The sequence below is a fragment of the Pinus tabuliformis genome, chromosome 1_2 (assembly GCF_031772625.1).
Source record: "Pinus tabuliformis cultivar Carrire ecotype Pingquan chromosome 1_2, CPIR1, whole genome shotgun sequence".
NCBI lineage: Eukaryota > Viridiplantae > Streptophyta > Pinopsida > Pinales > Pinaceae > Pinus > Pinus tabuliformis.
In genome coordinates this window covers 446,184,126-446,205,062 of record NC_142298.1, presented here as the reverse complement: position 1 = coordinate 446,205,062, position 20,937 = coordinate 446,184,126, and the positions used below count along the sequence as shown (strand labels likewise).

General features: G+C 37.2%; 1 protein-coding gene across 15 annotated transcripts in view; it reads right to left on the bottom strand.

Moving 5' to 3' along the window:
- LOC149206275 (phosphatidylinositol 4-kinase beta 1-like) overlaps positions 1 to 19,598 on the bottom strand; it is a 184,216-nt gene extending 164,618 nt beyond the window's left edge. For 8 of the 15 annotated variants that reach the window (XM_089395387.1, XM_089395383.1, XM_089395390.1 and 5 more), the window contains exons 1-3: positions 17,371 to 19,598; positions 10,191 to 10,376; positions 9,957 to 10,005 (exon numbers count right to left, since the gene is read on the bottom strand). In XM_089395387.1, coding sequence (XP_089251513.1) covers positions 9,957 to 10,005; positions 10,191 to 10,376; positions 17,371 to 18,612 — 1,477 coding nt within the window. In that variant the 5' untranslated portion in view covers positions 18,613 to 19,598. The remainder of the gene's footprint in view (positions 1 to 9,956; positions 10,006 to 10,190; positions 10,377 to 17,370) is intronic. The other 7 variants (XR_016252539.1, XM_089395392.1, XM_089395396.1 and 4 more) reach the window with 3 other exon arrangements.
- Between the last annotated feature and the right edge of the window lie 1,339 nt (positions 19,599 to 20,937).

The following is a 20,937-nucleotide window of genomic DNA, read 5'->3' as shown; positions in this document are numbered from 1 at the left end:
TGTTAGTGACATTGGTTGTGGAACTCCTCTATCATGACCCTATTAAAAATGTACCCATCACTCAAACAAAATCTTAACTTGACATGCTATGTTTTTTCGATCTTATGGTAATGCTTAGAGGGTGATATTAATGACAAAGATCCCTAGATAGGCAATGATTTTGATGATACATAGGTATTTGTTTTAGCATGATTTTTTAGGATGCTAGAGGCCCATCTAGAGCCTATTGGTTGATGTATTTTCGGTTCATAAACGGATTGCACTTGATGCTATTTTGGTTATGTGCACCCCTACATGCTATATAAATGAGAACTTGTAACTTGGTAACATGCAGTTGATGAAGATTATAATTTCTAGATGATTAATGTTACATGGTTTAATCCATGCTTTTATGTTTTTTATATCTAATTCATCATTCGACATGCTTTTGTTGACATATATACATCAAAATATATAAAGATATATATTATACAAAAATTCGCTCTTGATTCGCTCCTAACCTAGGAGCTTTTGAAATATCACTCCCAGCCCCTGCTTCTGCTCCCACCCCCAAGCAACCTTGGTTCACAAATAATGTTTCAAATTTCTTGAGTAAAAATCAGCAAATGAATGCTTATGTTATCATGGGCAGACGAATATACAAACCTTACAGGAATTTTTTGGGGATGTTATGTAATTATCTGAACAAAATTTTTGGGCTATAAGCCATTGAATGCTTAAAGCATCTGTCAATTGTATTTTATTTTGACTATAAAGGGAATATACAAAGCTTTTCTTCCTTGAGAAACCAAAAAAAAAAATTATATATATATATATATATATATACACACACGTGTGTGTGTGTGTGTGTGTGTGTGTTAGAAATGGATTGAATGTTATTATAAATTTTATTGATTCGGTATATACTATATATTATACATTAATAAATTCTGCTATATATTTTTTGAATATTTGAACTGTATATAGTTTAGATTGGGAGACTTGAATCAGTGAAAATAGATTTTATGGTGTTTATATCCTTGAGACTATGTTTAGATTTTTTAAATTGTATGTCATCATCCCTATACACACATCCCCCTTGGAATTGGGGAGCATCCCTTAGCAACATTAGTACATCAACCCTCCCCCCCCCGAAGCTTTGGGTAACATAGGACATTCATCTGCATAATCCTCTAGGATATGCTTTTAATTCTAGGTATTCCTTGTAATTGGCTCTCCTTGATCTATTCCAATTATGAATTTCAATACATTAACTCTAATGATCCAATGTTACACTCAGTGTTGCGGAGGAGCGCCCCCCCCCCCCCCCTTGGAACCCGCTCCCGAAGCGCGCTCCCAAAATCGCTCCCGGACGGGAGCGATTTTCGGGAGCGCGCTCCCGTAAAAAAATTTACGCTCCCTGGTCTGTTAGGGAGCGACTCAGGGAGCGATCGCTCCCGCGCTCCCGGAGCGTTTTTTAATGCCCGGGAGCGATCGCTCCCTGATCACTCCCAGGCATTAAAAAACGCTCCGGGAGCGAATTGGGCCGGGCCGGGAGCGGTTCGACGGAAAAAAATCCGCCGGACCCGAAAAAATTAAAAATTTTAGAAATTTTTTTTTGTTTTATAAGGCCAATGGGCCAAAAAAACATTCATTATCACTTCATTGAGCAAGTTTGGAGCTGGAGCAAGAGCATTGGAGCGAAGAGCAAGTGCTGAGGAGCGAGGAGCAACTGCCAAGGAGCGAGGAGCAAGCCTGCAGAGGTAAGTAACTTAGTAATCTAGTTAGTTTAGTTGGTTAGGTAGTTAATTTAGTTGTTTGAGTTTAACTGTTTAAAAATCATGTATTTAAATTAAATTAATAAATTAAATGAATTAATCCCAATAAATTAAATTAATTTGCAGATTCAAGACTCAAAACCCTACAAACATCAAACACCATGGACCTGGGGATATTTATTGGCATTTTCCTCTTCCTGGTCCCTTTTATGGTTATTATGGTGGTGGAGAGTAGGAAACGGAGGGGGCCTCAAATTGAAGAGGTGGATGAAGAAGCCGGAGGAAGTCAAATGGGTGAAAACCCCAGTGAGGAGGAGGTGGAAGAGGGTGAACATGACCCTCAAAAAACTAAACAAGACCAAACTCCATTGTGGAAATATGTTCACAGGGCTGAAACAGGGAGAGGGGGTGGAACCACTAAATTTCATTGCCCCCATTGCAACACTGATTACACAGGTTCATACACCCGTGCTAGAAGACACCTCTGCGGGAAAAGGCCATGGGATGGAGAGAAACAAATAGGAATCAAAACTTGTGCATCGGTGTCAACAGCAGATAGAGCCAAATACATAAAGGAAGAGGAGGACGACCAATACAGAACAAAAAGATCAAGGGGTTTCTTTGAACCAAGCTCACAATCACAAAGAACTCCTTCAGCATCCTCCCAAGGCAGTGGATATGGACATGGAGGCACAGGGTCATCATCTCTAAGGCGTAGAACCATATCAGATTTCCTTGATGAGGGGTGTAGGAATGATGTGGATTCAAAAGTTTACAATTTCCTCTATGCATGTGGGATACCATTCAATGTTCTACGCTCACCTTATTGGCACGAAATGGTTTTTGGCATAAATGATGCCCCTAAAGGATACAAGAGCCCTGGGTATGACAAGGCAAGAACTGTTGGCCTTGATCATGAAAAAGCAAAAATATCACATTCTTTGAATAAAATGACAAGTTCGTGGACTGACAATGGGGTGTCCATTGTATCTGATGGATGGACAAATGTAAAAGGCAAGCCATTGATAAGTGTTCTTGCTGTGTCTGTTAGTGGTCCCATCTTTCTAGCTGCACATGATTACTTAGACAAGTTCAAGACCGCTATCAACATTGCAGAAGCATTACTTGAAACAATTGAGCGTATTGGCCCATACAATGTCATCCAAGTCATCACTGATAATGCTCCTAATTGTAAGGCAGCGGGAGCAATTATTGAGGATAAATACCCGAACATATTTTGGTCTGGATGTTTGGTTCACACATTGAACCTTCTGTTGCATGATATTGTCAAAAACAAAAATGAACAATACCAATGGATTGGTTATTTGTACAAGAAAGGAAAACAAATGATAAAATTTATTACAAATCATAGCAATACCCATGGCCTTTTCCGCAGTCACTCGAGATTGGAGTTGCTGAAGATTGCGAGGACTAGATTTGGTAGCTATTACCTCACCTTCAGGCGCCTTTTGAAGGTAAGAGAGGCATTAGCTAGCATGGTATCAAGTCCACATTGGCAGGTGTTAAAGGAAAGGACTACAAATGTAGCTGACATGGCAGGTTTTGAAACGGTGGAGGAGGCCGCTCTTGATGGGCAGTTTTGGACAACTGTGAGGCAGGTATTGGATTTCACCAAGCCAATTTATCACATGATTCAGTTTGCAGATACAGACAAACCAGTGATTGGCGAGGTGTATGAGCAAATGGATACCATGTTGGGGGAAATAAAAGACATTGTTCATAATAAAGATCCCAACTTGTACAAACTGATTCATGATTGTGTGTGTGAACGGTGGAATAGGCTTAACCTTCCACTACATTGCTTGGCGTATATCCTTACGCCAAAATACTACTCTACATCTTGGTTGGGCCAACCTGCAGCAGGGGGTGGGGTTAGGACCAAACCCCATTTAGATCAAGAGGTAACTAAAGGATATCTGGAAGCATTAGAAAAGTTGGTGCCTGACAGGGAGGAATGTGCAGCTGTGCGCCTTGAAATAGGCAGATACTTCAGTGGCACTGGTTTGTATGGTAACTTCCATGCAATGGACGACAAAGATAAATTTGATTCTCTCACATGGTGGGAAACATATGGCGGCCACGGACTTTTGCCAAAATTGGCAAAAAAAGTTCTTTCACAGGTTGTAAATTCTTCTTCTGCAGAGAGGTGTTGGAGCACCTACAGTTATATACATAATGTGAAAAGAAACAGACTCAACGAAAACCGAGCAGAAAGCTTGGTTTATGTGCACTACAACTTGAGGTTGTTGAACCATTACTGTGATCGGGCTAATGAAGATCCCACATATAAAATTTGGGACAATCACCCTGAGGACGACAATTTGGAGGATGGCATTGTACATATTGAAGAACTAGAAGAGGAGCTTGTAAGGGATGAAAATGAAGCAGCTGCAGCAGCCATGCCACCTCCACCTCCACCATCCAGTAGCAGTGCTCGAGGCCCGAGTCTTGTTCCATTGCTGTCGCCACCTCCATTGACACCCTCGCGTGGAGGTTCTAGTTCTGGTCGTCGGTCTGTGCGGGAGACTCCTAGAAGACCACCACGACCTGCTTATACTCCTGGAGACTCTCGTGGCAAGGGCCACTTGTAGATTTACAGTTTACTTGTCTTTTTTAGTTTCTATTAGACTTTAGTTTTCATAACTGTTGAGTTTTGAGTCCTTGACTCTTGACTCTTGACTCTTTCATATCATTATGATATTTTTTGTAAACATTTTATCACTGTGACAATGAAAATTTGAAGTTTGAAGTTGGGCCTTGGCAATTATAACTCATTGGTAATGATTGTGAATTATGAATATGATGCTTTGTGAAAGACTAAAGTTGTTTCATTTCATCTCATTATTCATGTTTCATTTTATAAATTTTTAACATTTCATATCATGTTAACAGTTAGAAGTTAGGACTTAGAAATATCTTCGATATTACTTCTTGTAATGGTTAAACTTGGCTTACAAGTACAACTTTGGTGATCAATGATGATAAATGTTATTGAATTTTCAATTCTGAAAGCTTGAAGTTGAAACTTTAATATTGAATTTGATGAATCATGATTTATAAGACTCAATATGTTGCAGTTGTAATATGTATTTTACTAACTTGTGGACATGGTTGATGACGATTATAATTTCTAGATGATTGATGTGATATGGTTCAATGATCAATTTATGTTTTTTTATGTTTTTTATGTCTATTTCATCATTCTACATGTTTTTGTTGACATATATGTATCAAAAATTAAAAAATATAAAAAATATATATATTTTTAAAAAATCGCTCCCGGATTCGCTCCCAAACCGGGAGCTTCTGAAAATGGTCACTCCCGCTCCCGTTTTCGCTCCCACTCCCCGCTCCCGCTCCCGCTCCCAAGTAACATTGGTTACACTTATCGCGACAATATTGCGAAAAACAACCTCAGTGATAACATCGACAATAACTATCACGATAATTTGCCCTTCTGAAATTATCACAATAATTTAGGTAATTATCGCAATAATTTGGATTAGTGTTGCGAAAATCACAATAATATCGAAAAATCGCGATTTTTTTAGTTTGGTGATATTATCGCCCGATTTTTACGCTAATTTTCTTTTTCACAAAAAATCGCAATAACTTGAAAAAATCACAATTTTTTTCTTAAAAATCACAATTTGTTTGGAAAAAATATTTGGAAATGAAATAAATAAATAAATAATTTAATTTTTTTCTCCGATTTTTTTATGATGAGGAGGAGATGACACAACCTACCCAGGCTACCCCTGTCACCAATAGAGGATGTGGTCTACCTCCTGTAGCTCCTAGTTCTTCAGCTTCTAAAGCACAGCAGAGTCCACTGCCAACTCCATCGGCGTCTACATCTAGAGGGGCAAAGGAAATCAGTAGTATTAGACTTTAGTTATTTGGTTCATTTCATTGTATATGACATTATGACTCATGATATGAGATACATTATTATATTTTTTGTTGATATTTTGGTGCTGAGTTGGGACTCAAGTGTCAGGACTTACTATTCAGGACATGATTCACTGTTATGTGTGATGTAGCACTAGAAACGATATTACACATCTTATATATTAGTTCTTTTATCATATTTATGTGTCAATGTATTTATTTTATGTTGTAGATGCTTTAGATATTAAAAAAATTGAAGAAAAAAATGAATATTTTTGTATGTTACGATTTTTTCCCGATTTTTACGATTTTTCCCCTCGCCGATAATATCCCAATAATGATTACTGCAACATTGATTTGGATATTATCGCCTTGTCTTCATCAATTTCACCTTATAACCAATTTGTTGCTCTTTTAACCTTCATTTTTTAAGGTGAGTAAGGGGATTGAGTTGTGAGGATACTATTACTATTTTCCATCAAGCAAACAAGGGGAAATCTATTGTTGTTATTTCCTATGATTCATCTCATGAGATACATGCCTTAGTAATTAATGGTAAATTGGTAATACTTAAATTTTTTAACATTACCATTAATTGTTTCAGGATGTTTGAGAGTGGTTCCAACCTCACTGGATTTCATATGGAGAAAGTGGAATTTTAGATCCCATTCAAAATTCAGCAGACTTAATAGTTTTGAGGAGTGCAATATTTTTACTAGATTCTGTGATGTATGAGGGTATGGAATTGACATTTAATCAACAGTACCAAGCCCTTTATGTACCTCGATGTTGGTGCCATTAACTGTTGAACTCCTCGATCATGACACTAATAAAAGTAAAATCATTGATTAGGCATGTTAGATTTTTGTTTCTTTTCTATCTTATTTTAATGCTTAGAGAGTGATCTTGATGAGGGGAATCCCAATATAGGCAATGATTTTGGTGTTATGTAGTTATTTGTTATAGTGTGCTTTTTTTAAGTCTCTAGATGCCATTTAGAGCCTCTTTGTTGATCTATTTTGATTCAAAGATGGATTGCCCTTGTTGCTGCTTTGGTTATATTAACCCTTGCTATATACATGAGAAACTTTGCATATTTGTGTATAATAATTTGGATTCATATGGATGCACATGAATTATTTGTTCTTTTCAAAATTTGAATATTTCATGTACTTTTTTTCAGCCAATCTTTTGGTTTGGTTTTGATAACATTGTTGAGGATGTTACGACCCTTTTCCATCAAGCAAAGGGGAAATCCATTGATTTTCATTGCCATGATTTATCTCGTAAGAAACTGTTGGAAACACTGAAAGGGGTGAATCAGTGTTTCATTACTATAACCAATTTTAAGCTTTAAAAAAAACATAAAACACAAATCTTCATATAAGAAACGCTTATACAATTTATCTTTGTAAATCTCTTGTAAACTTCCTTGAACAAAGTAAGCACCAACTTAGCAACTTCATCAACACCAACCTACTTCTTCAATTTGTTCCTTGGACAACAATTTCTAATCATAGCCACTTGTTCTTCCTATAATCGTTCATTTTTTGTTATTGACTCCCCAATTTCGACTTGTCACTTTAACTGGGTTTGGCTCTTCAACATAAAATCCTTCCTCAGAGTATAATACTGCAAAAGTAAGCATCATCAAGTCTCAGCTTCCATGTGGACATAGTAACAGCACCAAAAAGAAATCATTGCCATCGTTCCTATTATCCTTCCCAAGGATCAAAACGTCCTTCTTCAACCTTGTAGTCTTCAGATCCAAATCAGTGTCAACGAACCACCCTTCCTTAACACGCTAGTTACTCAACTGAAAAGCCTCGAAAGGGACATCAGCACCACCTTACCCATGATTTGATCCTCAAAACAGCCATTTCAACACAGATACACCTCAGGATGATTTTGGGCCTATAACAGGACCTGATTTTCGGGAACAGGTCTACAATAGAGGTTTACTTTGGCCTGCAACAAGGAGAGACTTTCAGTGTCCTCAACAGGACAGAACTCAGCTTTCAAAACAAACTACAAAACCTTCTAAAAAATGTACCAAAGGCCCTCCTACAGCTTAGGTAGAGCAGCAAATACGATATACACAGAACCTTCTCCAACTCAGCTTCACTTCACTTCTTTAATGGTTCATGAGGTATGAACCTTAGACCTACTCCTTTCTTGCCCTAGAATCAAATTGCTTGAATGATGGCTAAAAAACTCTTCTTCTCATGCCTATTTATAGTGCTTTTGGGGTCTAGGGTAGGGCCAACTTGCCCATTGGTTGGGCCAATTTGTCTAAAACTTGTGCTAATGACAGGATATATATGTGTGTGTGTGTGTGTCACGGGACACATCCTCAGGGGTCTTGTATTTCACATGTCGAACACGACACGACCCATAAAACGTGTCTGACATATTTTTCAACGTGTCCTAAAATCAGGACACATGTTTGGGTCGTGTTGAACACATGCCCTAACGTGTCTTGATTTTAGGACACATGTCCCACTAAAATCCCAAAGTAAAAAACATTGCGTCTTGGTTTTTTTTCATTTTCTCTGTCAATTTCATGTCTGTTCGTGAGGCGTTAGCCAACTCGGATCTTAATGGCCCAAGGCTAGAGCCAATCACTTTAGATGATGAGTCTTGTGAGGGGTCATTCTCCACACCAACAAACGTATCAAGAGATCTTGGATTGGGTGTAGAGGAGGAGGATGGTGATTATGACATGGAGAAGGACCTAGATTATTTAAAGAGTCCTGACTAGTGAGTCATGACCAGTACCGCTGAGAAGCTGATATTCCTACCAATTTTGTATCTACTCTATTTTGTATTTTCCAGTGACATTCCATCGGTATCTATGTAATACATTTTGATTTGATGACTTAATGAAAATATGCAATTTATGGTTTAAATATCTAAGTTCTACTTCTAAATTTCTAGTTTCTTGTGTGCTTGAATAATTGTTAATAATATGAACAATGAGCATTGAATTGTGAACATCATTGATATAGTAAATTAATAAACTAACTAATTCTAAAATTGTAAATACTAAATTAGTAAATTACTAAATAGATATCAGCACAATTCATATCTATAGATGATCTAATTTCTAAAAATATGGATCAGACACTATTTCAGTGTTTTTTAATGTGTGTGTGTGTGTCCCCAGTGTCCTGTTTCCAAGTTCATTGGGTCTCGCATCAAATACTCGTATTTATGTGTCCTCCGTGTCCCATGTCATGTGACTGGCCGTAGGGTCTCATGTCGAATACTCGTATTTACATGTCCTTCGTGTCCTTTGTCATGTGACTTATATATATAGTACATTCAAAAATCCATTTCTCCTCAACCATGAGATAGGAGGCGTGCCACATATCGTCGAAAAGGTCTTGAATGTTATTTGACTATGTAACTTTCTCTTTCATTTGGACAGTCTTTGACATCAATAACAACCATTTTCAACAGATACATTATTTTTATTTTTTATATGATTTTTATCATTTTGTCAGATCTTATGTCTTAGGACAAATATCATATTTCAGTATTGATTTTTGATGTACCACTTGACATCTTATATATTGATTTTATTTACATATTTATGTAGCAACGTGTTTGTTTGGTGTTGATGTTGCTTTAGAAGTTATAAAATAAAATAAATTATATATAAAAAATAAAAAAATGTACTATTATGTTTCCTGATAACTTCCAATATTTTCCCTGATATTGCCAATAATTTAAATTTCAGACACCTGGCAATAAATTGCCAATAACAATAATTGTAACATTGCTCTAATCATATATAAGTAGTTATTTTTCTCAAGCTTTCCTCTATGCCATTTACATAATACCAGCACTCTCACGTGATGACTTTCATCACTGCTAGCCTGCTAGGTACTTTTTGTGTTGATGCATAAAACTTACCACAAATCATGCATTTATTTTCCTCCGGATATGAACAGTTTATAATTATCATAGATAATGCTAATATTTGTTCCAAGTATGACAATTTAACATGATTTGCATTAAAGTATATTTTTGACAAACAAAAAAATTCCAGGATTCTTTTACTGACACATAATCCTATCTAATTCAACAAGTAATAATTCAATTAATGTCATTAATAATAACATACGATTAGGAAAAGGAAACCCAGCATGTCAACGCAGATATAAATATACAAGCAGTTACATCTTCATAAGAAGAAGGGAAATATTGCACAGTTAATGGCATAAAGAAGAGATACAGCAGAATCTTCAAAAGAAATGTATGTGAGATTAATTTAGAGAATACCTCCACTGCTTTGAGAAGCTGCCAGCTGGGAATTGAGATCAGCCAATGACTGCAGAAGTAGGTTGTAAAAGTAAAATATATAACTTTTCATGCCAGCTAATTTAACTTTTGGTAAAAATAAAATTGATAACTAGCATAAAATTAAAGCAACTAAAGACATCACATGCTATAATCATGCTGCAGAGCCTAATTCCAAAAAATTATCAAGGCAAGGGAATTATTTCTGGAAAGTACCTCCCGCAAAGCATTTTTACGATGTTCCATTGGGTATACATCCACCAAACAATATGATGTATCACATAGTGATTGAACAAAATCCAAAGACACATGGTAAGTGCCTTTTCGAATTTGGGATGTAATTGGCAAAGGTGGTTTAGCAGATGACCTGTCACTCCGCTGCCTTGGAGATCCTGGCCGCTTCTACACCAATATTGAGAAAATTATACTTCTTAAAATATATTTATTAAAAAAAAACACATACAAGCATATTACAAGCTACATTATTTCTACGTGACAACAGCTTGAGAGACAACATCAAACTAAAACTAATCTCACAACATTGTTTGAGAATTTGGAAATAGCCAAAAACCAAATAGGGTACTAGAATTTCATTACCCATAGTCACAGTCAGAATATCGATACAAGATAAGCAAATCAGAAAACATATCCAGTATATTGATTCAGAAAACATTAATTTACAGATTCTATGGAAACGGTGTATCTGTCCATTCATAACAAAATCTACTTTTGGCCAAAGAATGTAAATTTACATAGCCCAAATGTCCAGACTGTTACCAATAGCTATAGCTTCCAACAAAATATTATGTACTATATACACAACCATGCATGACAATATAGGAAAAAGGTTTTTGTTCCACATTCCATAGAACCAAAGAGCCCATTGCTTTCTATAACATTTTTGGCCCATAATTTACAAACACATGTTTAGCACTCACATTTAGATGCTACTTAATGCTCTAAAGGTCAGCATTAAGGATAAAATGTAAATTGTCTTGAATTCACCAACTAAGCAAGAGAATGTTGGACAACAAAAAAGGCATTGATAATAAATTACAGATTATTACAAATTCTCTAAAAGAAACAAACATCAAAAGCTTGGCTCAAGAATATGTGCTTAGAAATAGAAAATAAGGATTAAAAAATTACCCATAGCCCTTTCCTTCTTTTACACCTTTCAGGCAAGCACATTCTTGTAGATTAAACCTAGAACAGAACTACCCAATTTCTGAAAGGATGCATCTCAAAGATGGAGCCAATGGAAAAATAAGCCAAGTTCATTCACTATTTCAGTTTCTATGTTGCTTCATGGTCAAAGTTTTTCTGTTGCACACATACCCACAAGCATATAAGCACATACAAGGCTATATGTGAGTATACTGCATGTAGACATCCATATGTTATATGTGAGAATAGTATAGCTTGAGTGGGCCTAAAGGTTAAGAACCTGTGTTGCAAGAAACGGCCCCCAAGCTGACATACCCATACTGGAAAAGCCCTGAAACACTGAAACTCAGCCGAAATGTCTGTATGTAGTTTCCTAATTTGGAAACGCCACTGAAACACTGTCAAAACATTTTGGCAGCATTTCAAATCAAATTTGCCCCATTACAGCAACTGATTTTGCTTGTGTGAGTTCACTCAAGCACCCAAGAAGGGTGTGGGGCCTTCTATGGCCCAAAAAAAATTATCTACTAACATTTATCTCTAATAACTCCACAAACTAATTTATCTCTAATCAATCTATGCTCTAGTTCTGCTGAACAAGCACCTTGTTCTATTTTTGTTATGAAGATGACAATGAGGATTATTAGGATATGTAATTGTACTTGTCTTTAGCTCATGTTTTATTTCATTTTCAGCACATATAGCCATGTATTAAGGCTGATTTTGGATGTATAACCTCTTTTATAAAGGCTGATTTTGGAATCTTGGATGTCTGGCCTCATCTATAAAAGATAGTTTTGGATTTTGCATCATGTAATCATCTATGAGAGTTAATGTAGACTAGGTTTTCCTTCTCAAATGTTATGTGTCTCAATCATTTTTTCTTGCAAGAATACATACATTCATATGTGTGTGCGACATTTTTCCTGAAGTTTCCATCTTGGTGGGGTCATGTTTCCAACCATCCCCGATTCAGAGAAATGTGTTACATACATACATATATATGTGACCTTTTTCCCAATGTTTCCTCTTGGGGGGGTCATGTTTCCGACCATCCCCGATTCAGAGAAAATGTGTTACATACATATATAGTACATACATACATACATATATATGTGACATTTTTCCCGATGTTTCCATCTTGGGGGGTCACGTTCCCAACCGTCCCCAATTCCAAGAAAAAGTGTTACATACATACATGTGTGTGTGTATGACATTCTTCCAATGTTTCCATCTTTGGGGGATCACGTTTCCAACCATCCCCGTTTCAAAGAAAATCTGTTACATGCATACATATATGACATTCTCCACGATGTTTTGATATTGCGGGGGTCATGCTTCCAACTGTGCCAGATTCCAAGAAAATGTGTTACATACATACATACATACATAAGTCACCACATTTGTATTCGTGTTCCTGTTTGAGTTCGACCACCTTGAAATTTGAATAAAGTTCTGCCCCTAAAATTTTGCCGATAAAGTTTGGCATAAAATTCAACATATAGAAATTTCAAAAAAAAAAAAACAAGTATTTATATATATAATAAAAAATTAAATTACCAACAAAACAAAAAAATTAAGCAGCCTGAAAAATACATGTGACATTCATCTTTATAGATTCTATTGTATGTACTTTGGGCATATATCAAAGAATTCTAAAAATTTATGACAGCTAGAGAAATTTGCATAAAAAGAACTACTCCATAAAAAGAATTCTGAAATTTAAGACAACTACAAAAATTTCCAGAACATCAATCAAATTTATGACAGCTAGAGAATCAAAAAAAAAAAAGTCTGAAATTTATCACAGCTAGAGCACATTGAGAATTCTGAAATTTTACTTACAAACTATCCAGCATCCATCAAATAGATGTTTATTTCTCATAAAACAGAGATTCATAGAACAAATATGTTGCCATGGAAGGATGTAGAGGTGAGTTGTGGCACGTCAAAGTCAATAATCCAAACACATAGGATTATCGGTCAAACCTTTAAATCATTTCCACATATGAACCATGAAAGCGAGGGTCAATAAAGGACCAACTTCCATACATAGTAAAATTGTTATGGTGTAGTCTTGTAGATGGAAAACAAGTCTAGAAATTCATCATAGACATTCGCACCCATATCAGATTCAACAAACCCATGGGCCATATCAGATTTTATATATTGAAAAACAATCTAATCAAAAAGTATTCAAAGTATATAAACTTTAAAGTTTAAAATAGCTTGGCAGTTTTAGAAATTTGTTCATGCAAAAAGAAAACTAAAAGTCTAAAACAGGAACACAAATTTTATTGTTGATGTTCTTGTGGCCTACTTGTTATATCAAAAAGTTATATATCATCAAGAGTAGTAGGGGCTGTGAATCCACTAGAAGCATGAGTATTAGATCCATCACTCAATTCAACACTATCCCTATCAATGTGAAAATCAGCTTCATCCCTTGATACATTAGGAACAAGATTGATCCACAAAGTAGAGGAACCAGATGACTCTTTAGCCACATTAAACAAATATAAACAAGATCTTCTAATCTTCCAGATAACAATCTATTTATTTTCTTAAAACGAATGTGGCCAACAAAACTCCAATTCCTTTCACACGCTGATGCACTTGTTGCAATTCTAGTGCCCCTAATCCATAGAAGTCCCACCATATTGTTGGATCACTTATGATCCTATCATAATTTGCCGATTTTGTTCCAAATAACCCTTCTTCTAACCTGTATGCCTTCAACTGACATCTGACCAAAGTTGCAATTGTTGGATCTAGATTTAGCTTCTCAATAGCCTAGTAAAGTCCATTCATGACTTCTTTATCTCTATGTCTTCATAACCCAAACAATCTAGGGTCCAAATAGTATGTTGTTGCGTGTAATGGACTATGCATCATCTTCCATCTTTGATCAATTACCTCCCATATCTCCTGGTAATCAGTTTCCACATTATTAAAAGCACTTGCAATGGCCTCCCTGCAACGATTCGTGCTCTCATAAACAAAACCCATACAAGGTTTGTCACAATCAACCATGCGGAGCACATTAACAATTGGGCCACATCAGCGTTTTCTCAAAAGTCAATATTGAGCACTTTGTTCAACATTTTTCCCCTTAGTTTATTTTGAAAGGGGAGATCTCTCCCACTCAGTATTGCAGAAAACAACACTTAGGCTTGCTTTTTCCTCAACAACTCTTTTCATTGCTAAGAGTAATATAAAAAGTGGCAAACGTTGTATCACAGGGCCTCAACAACTCTATAGATGCATTCTTCCTATATATGCTCAAAGTGATACGATGGTTGATGATGAAGTTTGCAATTGTTTTGGCTCTTCGGATTGTCTCATTGACCCAAGGAAATTTGGCTAAATCATGCAACATTAAATCCAAGCAATGAGTTGCACAAGGGGTCCAATAAATGTTTATATACTTTTCCATAATCATCTTCCCTGCACCAACACAATTTGATGCATTATCTGTAATAACTTGGATCACATTTTTCTCCCCAACCTCTTGAATTGCTCCATCCAAAATTCCAAAAATAAATTTTGATGTCTTCACTTGATCCATTGCATTAACTGCCTTCAAGGAAAGTGCCCCTCAAGGACTATAAACAAGCACATTGATCAATAGGCGATGACACAAATCTGACCAACCATCACTCAAAATTGTGAATCCTATATGCTTCCAAGACTCTTTAATCTAAACCAACTTTTCTGTCACTCTGTCTCTTGTTTTTCTTTAGCAAAGTGGTCCTTAAAGCTTCAAATCCGGGAGGAACATAGCCCTTCCCAAAATCAATGGCCTTTTTAATGCATTTTTAAAATAGGGACTCCTGCCCAAATTAAAGGGAATTGCACATGCATAAAAGAATTTTGCAACAGCATCATCAACTTCTTGTCTCTCCACAGGTTTCTAGAATTGATTTAATGTTTTGGTTCCACCTTTTTTTGCTGGAATAGAACTTGATCCACCCATGGTTGAGATTGAATTAATGGTGTTTGAGGAAGACAAAGCAATCTCCCTCTCAATTTGTAGCCTCTTATTCTCCCTTTTTTCCTTTTCCATCCTTGAAGTGAAATAGTCTCTCCACTGTAGTTTTTTGCTCCTCAAATATCTTAGATCAACCTTCGACACCACCTCCACTTCCATTGCTAATACTAAGAAGATGATCCACTGCTCCAGTTAAAGAGCCAATGAATCGATGTCCACACATCTGACACAAAAGACTTTCCCCTTCTCTTTTGATAAAATTCCATGCAACAATAGTTGATTTTGGAGGTGTCGTTGAAATTTGAAGGTTCTGATTCTTGAAGCAATGAAGCCTAAAGTTTCTGCAGATTACTTTTTTTTAATTTACATTTAAATTAGTTTTATTTTTTATAGAATGAAATTGTAATTTACAAAATGAATTTAAACAATCTAGATCTGCTCCCTGAAGGCTGAAGGCTGAGAGTCCAAACACAGAATATAGATTCTAAAAAACCTGAATATTAACTTTTCATTTTTAACTATTAACTAATAAAAAAAATTGCAATTTGACTGCACCTAGACTCTTGAGTCATCGCCTATCCTTTGGCCTTTGGCTAGAAGCCTCTCCCACTTCCTAGTTGTGCCTATAGGTTGTAGCCTGTAGCTGATGGTATGCAGTCGTCGACATGCGTTATTCCAGTCTTCTAGACTCCAGTGGCAAGGACTTGTAAGTCGTGAGTCATGGATTAAGGTCCAGGGAAGGCTAAAGCTATGCCGCTATGAGCGTGGTTATGCCTTTGGGACTGTGGGTTAAAAATGTGGCTATGTGGTTGTGAGCGTGGCCATTGCCTATGGGCATGTGGGTTAAAAATGAAAACGAAAAATGTTGCCTTCCTATGGAGATTCGAGAGTCGACAAAGCTGAGACGAGCCAAGAGTCAGGGGTTGAGAGAGGCTTGAGCACTGAGCATTGAGGGTCGACAATTGAGCAACTTTAGTGCGCAGGGTACACGGCACCAAGCAGGAATCAATGGTTGTGTGAGAGTGAAGTCTAACGCCCACCAAAACCTTTACCGGGTTAAATTTTTTTATTTTTTTAATTATTAACGCCAAACCAAAAAACCATAATATGAATAAAATCAAATTTCTAATCAATTTCATCAAACCTTCTAGCAAACTCAATATTTTTTATGTGTTCTAGTTCGCATTTGATTCGGGTTCGTGTGCGGGTTCGTGTTCAACATTGTATTCGGTGAAAAAAAATGATTTTGTTCGAATTTGTTTGAGGTTCGACAAATTTTGAATCCCAAGGATTCAATTTGCCAAACCCGGTGACTTAGGATACATACATACATATATGTGTGTATTTGACATTTTTCCCAATGTTTCCATCTTGGGGGGTTATGTTTCCAACCATCCCCGATTCAGAGAATTCCAAACATTTCCATGTTTTGTGCAACATAGTTAAGAACATGTGTTTTGGCGCGGGAGGTCGTAGGTTCAAATCCAGAGGGGGACATAGTATGTGCACCTCTATAGACTTTAACAGTCAAATCGTTGTGCAAAGGCGGGTCCCTTGTCCCACAAACAAGGGGTCTCACATACACCAATTTGGTGCATGGCTTGGCCATAACCTTAACATTAGAAAGAAAGAATTGGAGTACAAAAGTAAACATATACACTAATTGGATACAGATAGATGGGTTCTCAATTTTGAAATCTTCAACTTCTATCCTACACTTGAAAGGAAGCGTTAAGTTAAGCTTTTATATGAAAACGTTGGTTGGCATCACCTAATTTGCATTTTTTATTATGGTATCTGAATTATGTACTTTCGCTTCTGAGCTCTCTTTGAACATAGTCCTCACTTTCTAGAGTGTCAAGCTGGCCTCTGGTTTTGCAGCAGAAAACAATGATGAATTTGTGCCAAATCTTCCATCAAAAATATAGAATAAGGATCAAAAGCATGCATATTCATGGCAACTCCCCATGAAAAGCCTTCCTAGAAACTTATCCCTCCTATGCCTTAATAAATATAGATCCAGATAGAGCTTACGTGACAAGGAAATTACAAAATTTAACAGCTAGTGGGACTTGCCTTAAATAAATTTCAATAGCCTGCATTATTGGAAAACAAACATAGCTTCATATTACAAATAAGGCGAAAAGTTCAAACACTATGGACAGACAAAATCACAAACTAAGCATACTCAATAAAGACAAAAAAAGATGGTGAAATTGCTATATAGATTGGACTAACCTCCCGTTGCCGTTTTAGACTAAATAATTCAGAGTCTTCAACAGATCGATCACGATCCCTAAACAGTCTTTTAAAAAAATTCTCAGTGCCAGGACTACTTTCAGGAGTACTTAAGGAACAATTCTCAATAGAAGTCGACAAGGTCTTCTCATCTTCTGGGTGAATCCTGAATATCCTCCGGAACGACAAGAAATCCGAGCCCTCATCCTCATCCCAGCTGGCATTTCCCTTATCATCATCCTCACCCTTATCCTGCCCATCTCTCCTTTCACGGTCCTCACTTTTCTCCCTGAAGAACCTGCGGAAAAATCCATCTTTTTCATCTTCTTCCCCTGATTTGGCCCCACCCTTGTCTTCTGTATCACCCCTATCCCGAAACAATCGCCTGAAGAATCCATCAGAATTTGCCAATTCTTCATTGCGGACTACCTTTTCATCTTCTTCTCTGTTGTCTCTCAATAGCCTCCGAAAAAAGCTTTCCTGGTCAGACTCTTTTGATGATTCCTTTGTTTTGTCCAGTTCTTCATCCTCCTTGTCGATGAATTTTCTGAACAGTGCATCCCTCACCTTTGGTCCAGGCATGAGTTTCTTGAAAACTTTCAAGGATGACTCGGACTCGTCTGTAGCGATTTTGCTTTCCTCCTGGGTGTTACTATTTGTAGCAGCAATTGGAGATGTAAGTGGCTGGCTTTTATGAGGTGGCGACGTAAGAGACAGAAGCCTTTGTTTCGAAGAAAACAGTTTATTCAAAACACGATTCCGGCTCCCAGGACTAGGCAGATTATTCTGAGGCCTGACCAGGGGCGGCCACTCCCCCATCAAAGTGGCAGCCATCTGACATTTCTCCTGGATTCTGCTGATCCCCTCATTGTCCTCGGAATCCTCGGCCTCTGCCATAAGAAACCAATGTACTTTAAGCGCAATCCTGAGAGATTTAGTGCACATGTCGATGACAAATTTGTCAAGAGAAGGGCTAGGTTTATGCACGAGCATATAGCAAATCTGGAAAAGGTAGCTCTCGATCCCAGAGTGCGGCAAAGTATACATTCTGTTGCAAAGATAGTCTCTGACCCCGGGATGTTCATGTTTGTACAAATAGCTTACTGCAATCCACTCGCAGAAAAATGCCGAATCAAAGAAACGAATGAGCCACCCGTTGTCTCCTGTCCCGTTTGGATTCCGTGTAATGTCGCGGGGAAATTCGTCTGATTCTGCCCTCGCTAATCCGAGAAGCCGCGACATGATAGAACTATTCCGTTCCCTCCTCAACCTTTCAAGCCTTTTCGTCTAGAGGATCCAGATGAGCGGCGACCTGTTGGACAACGGTAATGCTGCCCCCTTCTCTATCAACTCCCACCATGTCCATCTATGCAGCAACCCTACTCTTTGAAATTTTCCTGACTCTCTGTAACATCTTCGGCATCTCAACCAGCTGTTCGTCTAACCCTAGACTCAAATTACAAACCCTGAGCATTCGAGCCAAATTCTTTGACATGCGATTTAGTAATTGGACTTTAGACGAAACGCCGACTGATCTCTTGATTCCTCGTTTCCTAAATCTTCTTCCTCGAATCGTCTTATTTAACCACCATTTTCCTCTAATCTACACCCATTTTGAGATGATACTGTGCACAACAAATTATAATAAACAAGGCCTTAATCCCGGCCAATTTCTCCGGAGACGTCACCTATATAGGGCTTATTGCCGATGAAATTCTTCAAGAATAGTCTGTGCCAAATCCTGCCAGAAAAGACTCAATCCCCGCTAATTACATCAAAAGTTATCCTTGTTTCGGACAAATTTGACAACAGGACCAAATCTGCAAGAACATGTGAGGAAGAAAGCACTAATCTTTGCCAAATTGAAAAATGGCACATGTCCACCAAATCCTTCCGAAAATATATAACGAAAGAGAATGAACACCTACCAAATTCGTGAAAACAGTTGGATTCAATCTCCACAAAATTTGTCAGAGGGAGCCTGCGTCTGCGTCTCTATCTGCCCCGAATTTGTCAGAAGGTGCGTTGATCTGAAGTTCGAATCGCATAGAATGCCGAAGGTGAAAAAGCCGTTTAGAGATCGATCACAAACAAATAAACGCCAAGTCGATCGAGGATGAGAACAAGGGAGCAGGGTTTGTCGTGCCCCCTCCACAAACCGGGCTCGGTCTAATTTTTCACTTTTGTCTTCATTGCATAAACTTACACTCCGCTCTCTTCACAACCATGAATATTGTTCATAATATTAATAATGATATAATAATTCTTATTTTAAAAAAATAATAATTATTCTTCCTTTACATACCCGCGGAATTAAAAACTAATTAAATTACAAATTAGCATTGTTATGATAACAAAAATAAATACAGGGGTGAACCTCTCTCCTTGGGACGGAATTTTCGCCGCGGTAAAATATATTTAAATTCTATTTATTAATACTGTTATAAAGAGGCAAACTTCGCCTAACTAATTCTTTTATAATCGCTCGTTCCTGGTTCGTCAACTGCCTAGCCGTGCTCCCGCGGTTTGAACACGTTGGCTTTTGATCTGCCACGTGTCCAGGCCTCGAGTGATTGGAGCCTCGTAATCCGCCTCGATTGATGCTAACTGTCTGCCACGTTGTCTCCCACAAGAGTACATGATGGGTTTGGTCTTTTACTCCTTGGACGCCAACGCCTTTGCTTTCCATTTTGAATGTCATTGTGTGAAAAAAATCATGCTTTCTTGGGTGCCAAGCCAGAGCATGTGGGGAATGGACTCCCCTTCGCTTAGAAGGAAACCCAACAAACGTTTCACAAACTTCATCATATGAAGGCCGAACATGAAAAAGCCAAAGTTGCAATATGATAGATGTCCAAGTACATATGGGTTCAGAATAAGTTCATAAATGTTTTTCGGGTATATTTTTAATCACAATTTCGATTTTATTTATCACCTAATTTTTGTTGGTAGATCTAATTGTAATCTAAACTATGGTTATTGAAAAATTAGAAAATAAATAAAGTGTATTTAGGTTAATAAAATAAACCTAATATATGTTCGAAAATGCATTAAAATATAGGGCAAGAATGTTGATAAAAACGTAATTGTAAGTTGAAATGCACATCGCAAATGTGGTTGAAAAATGGTTGCATGGTCCAAATCTATTATATATGAATGTTAGAAGATATAGATAAGTTAATTGTGAATTTGTATGGGATGCAAGGTATGATTCTATCATTTTATATGTGGTGTAGGGTGTGAGTTTGTGGTTATGTTTATAATGTAGTGTATCTCACTGCTAGTCAAAATAAATTACATGTCCATTATTGATTCTTTGTCATGATTAGGTTTTATTGTGGAGTCATGTAATGTAATGTTGCTTCAAGAATTAGTTATTGGTATCTTATACTACAAGTTAACAACATTTTGATAACCAATTTTGGGGAGGTTCACATGAGAGCCGACATTGAGTAGAAGCTGGAGGAAATTGCGAATTTGCTTAGTCAAAGCACTTCAAGGTGAAATTGTAGGGTTCCAAGCAAGGGTGGAAGTGGCATTTGTCTATTGATGCTTGTTGTTGTGGAG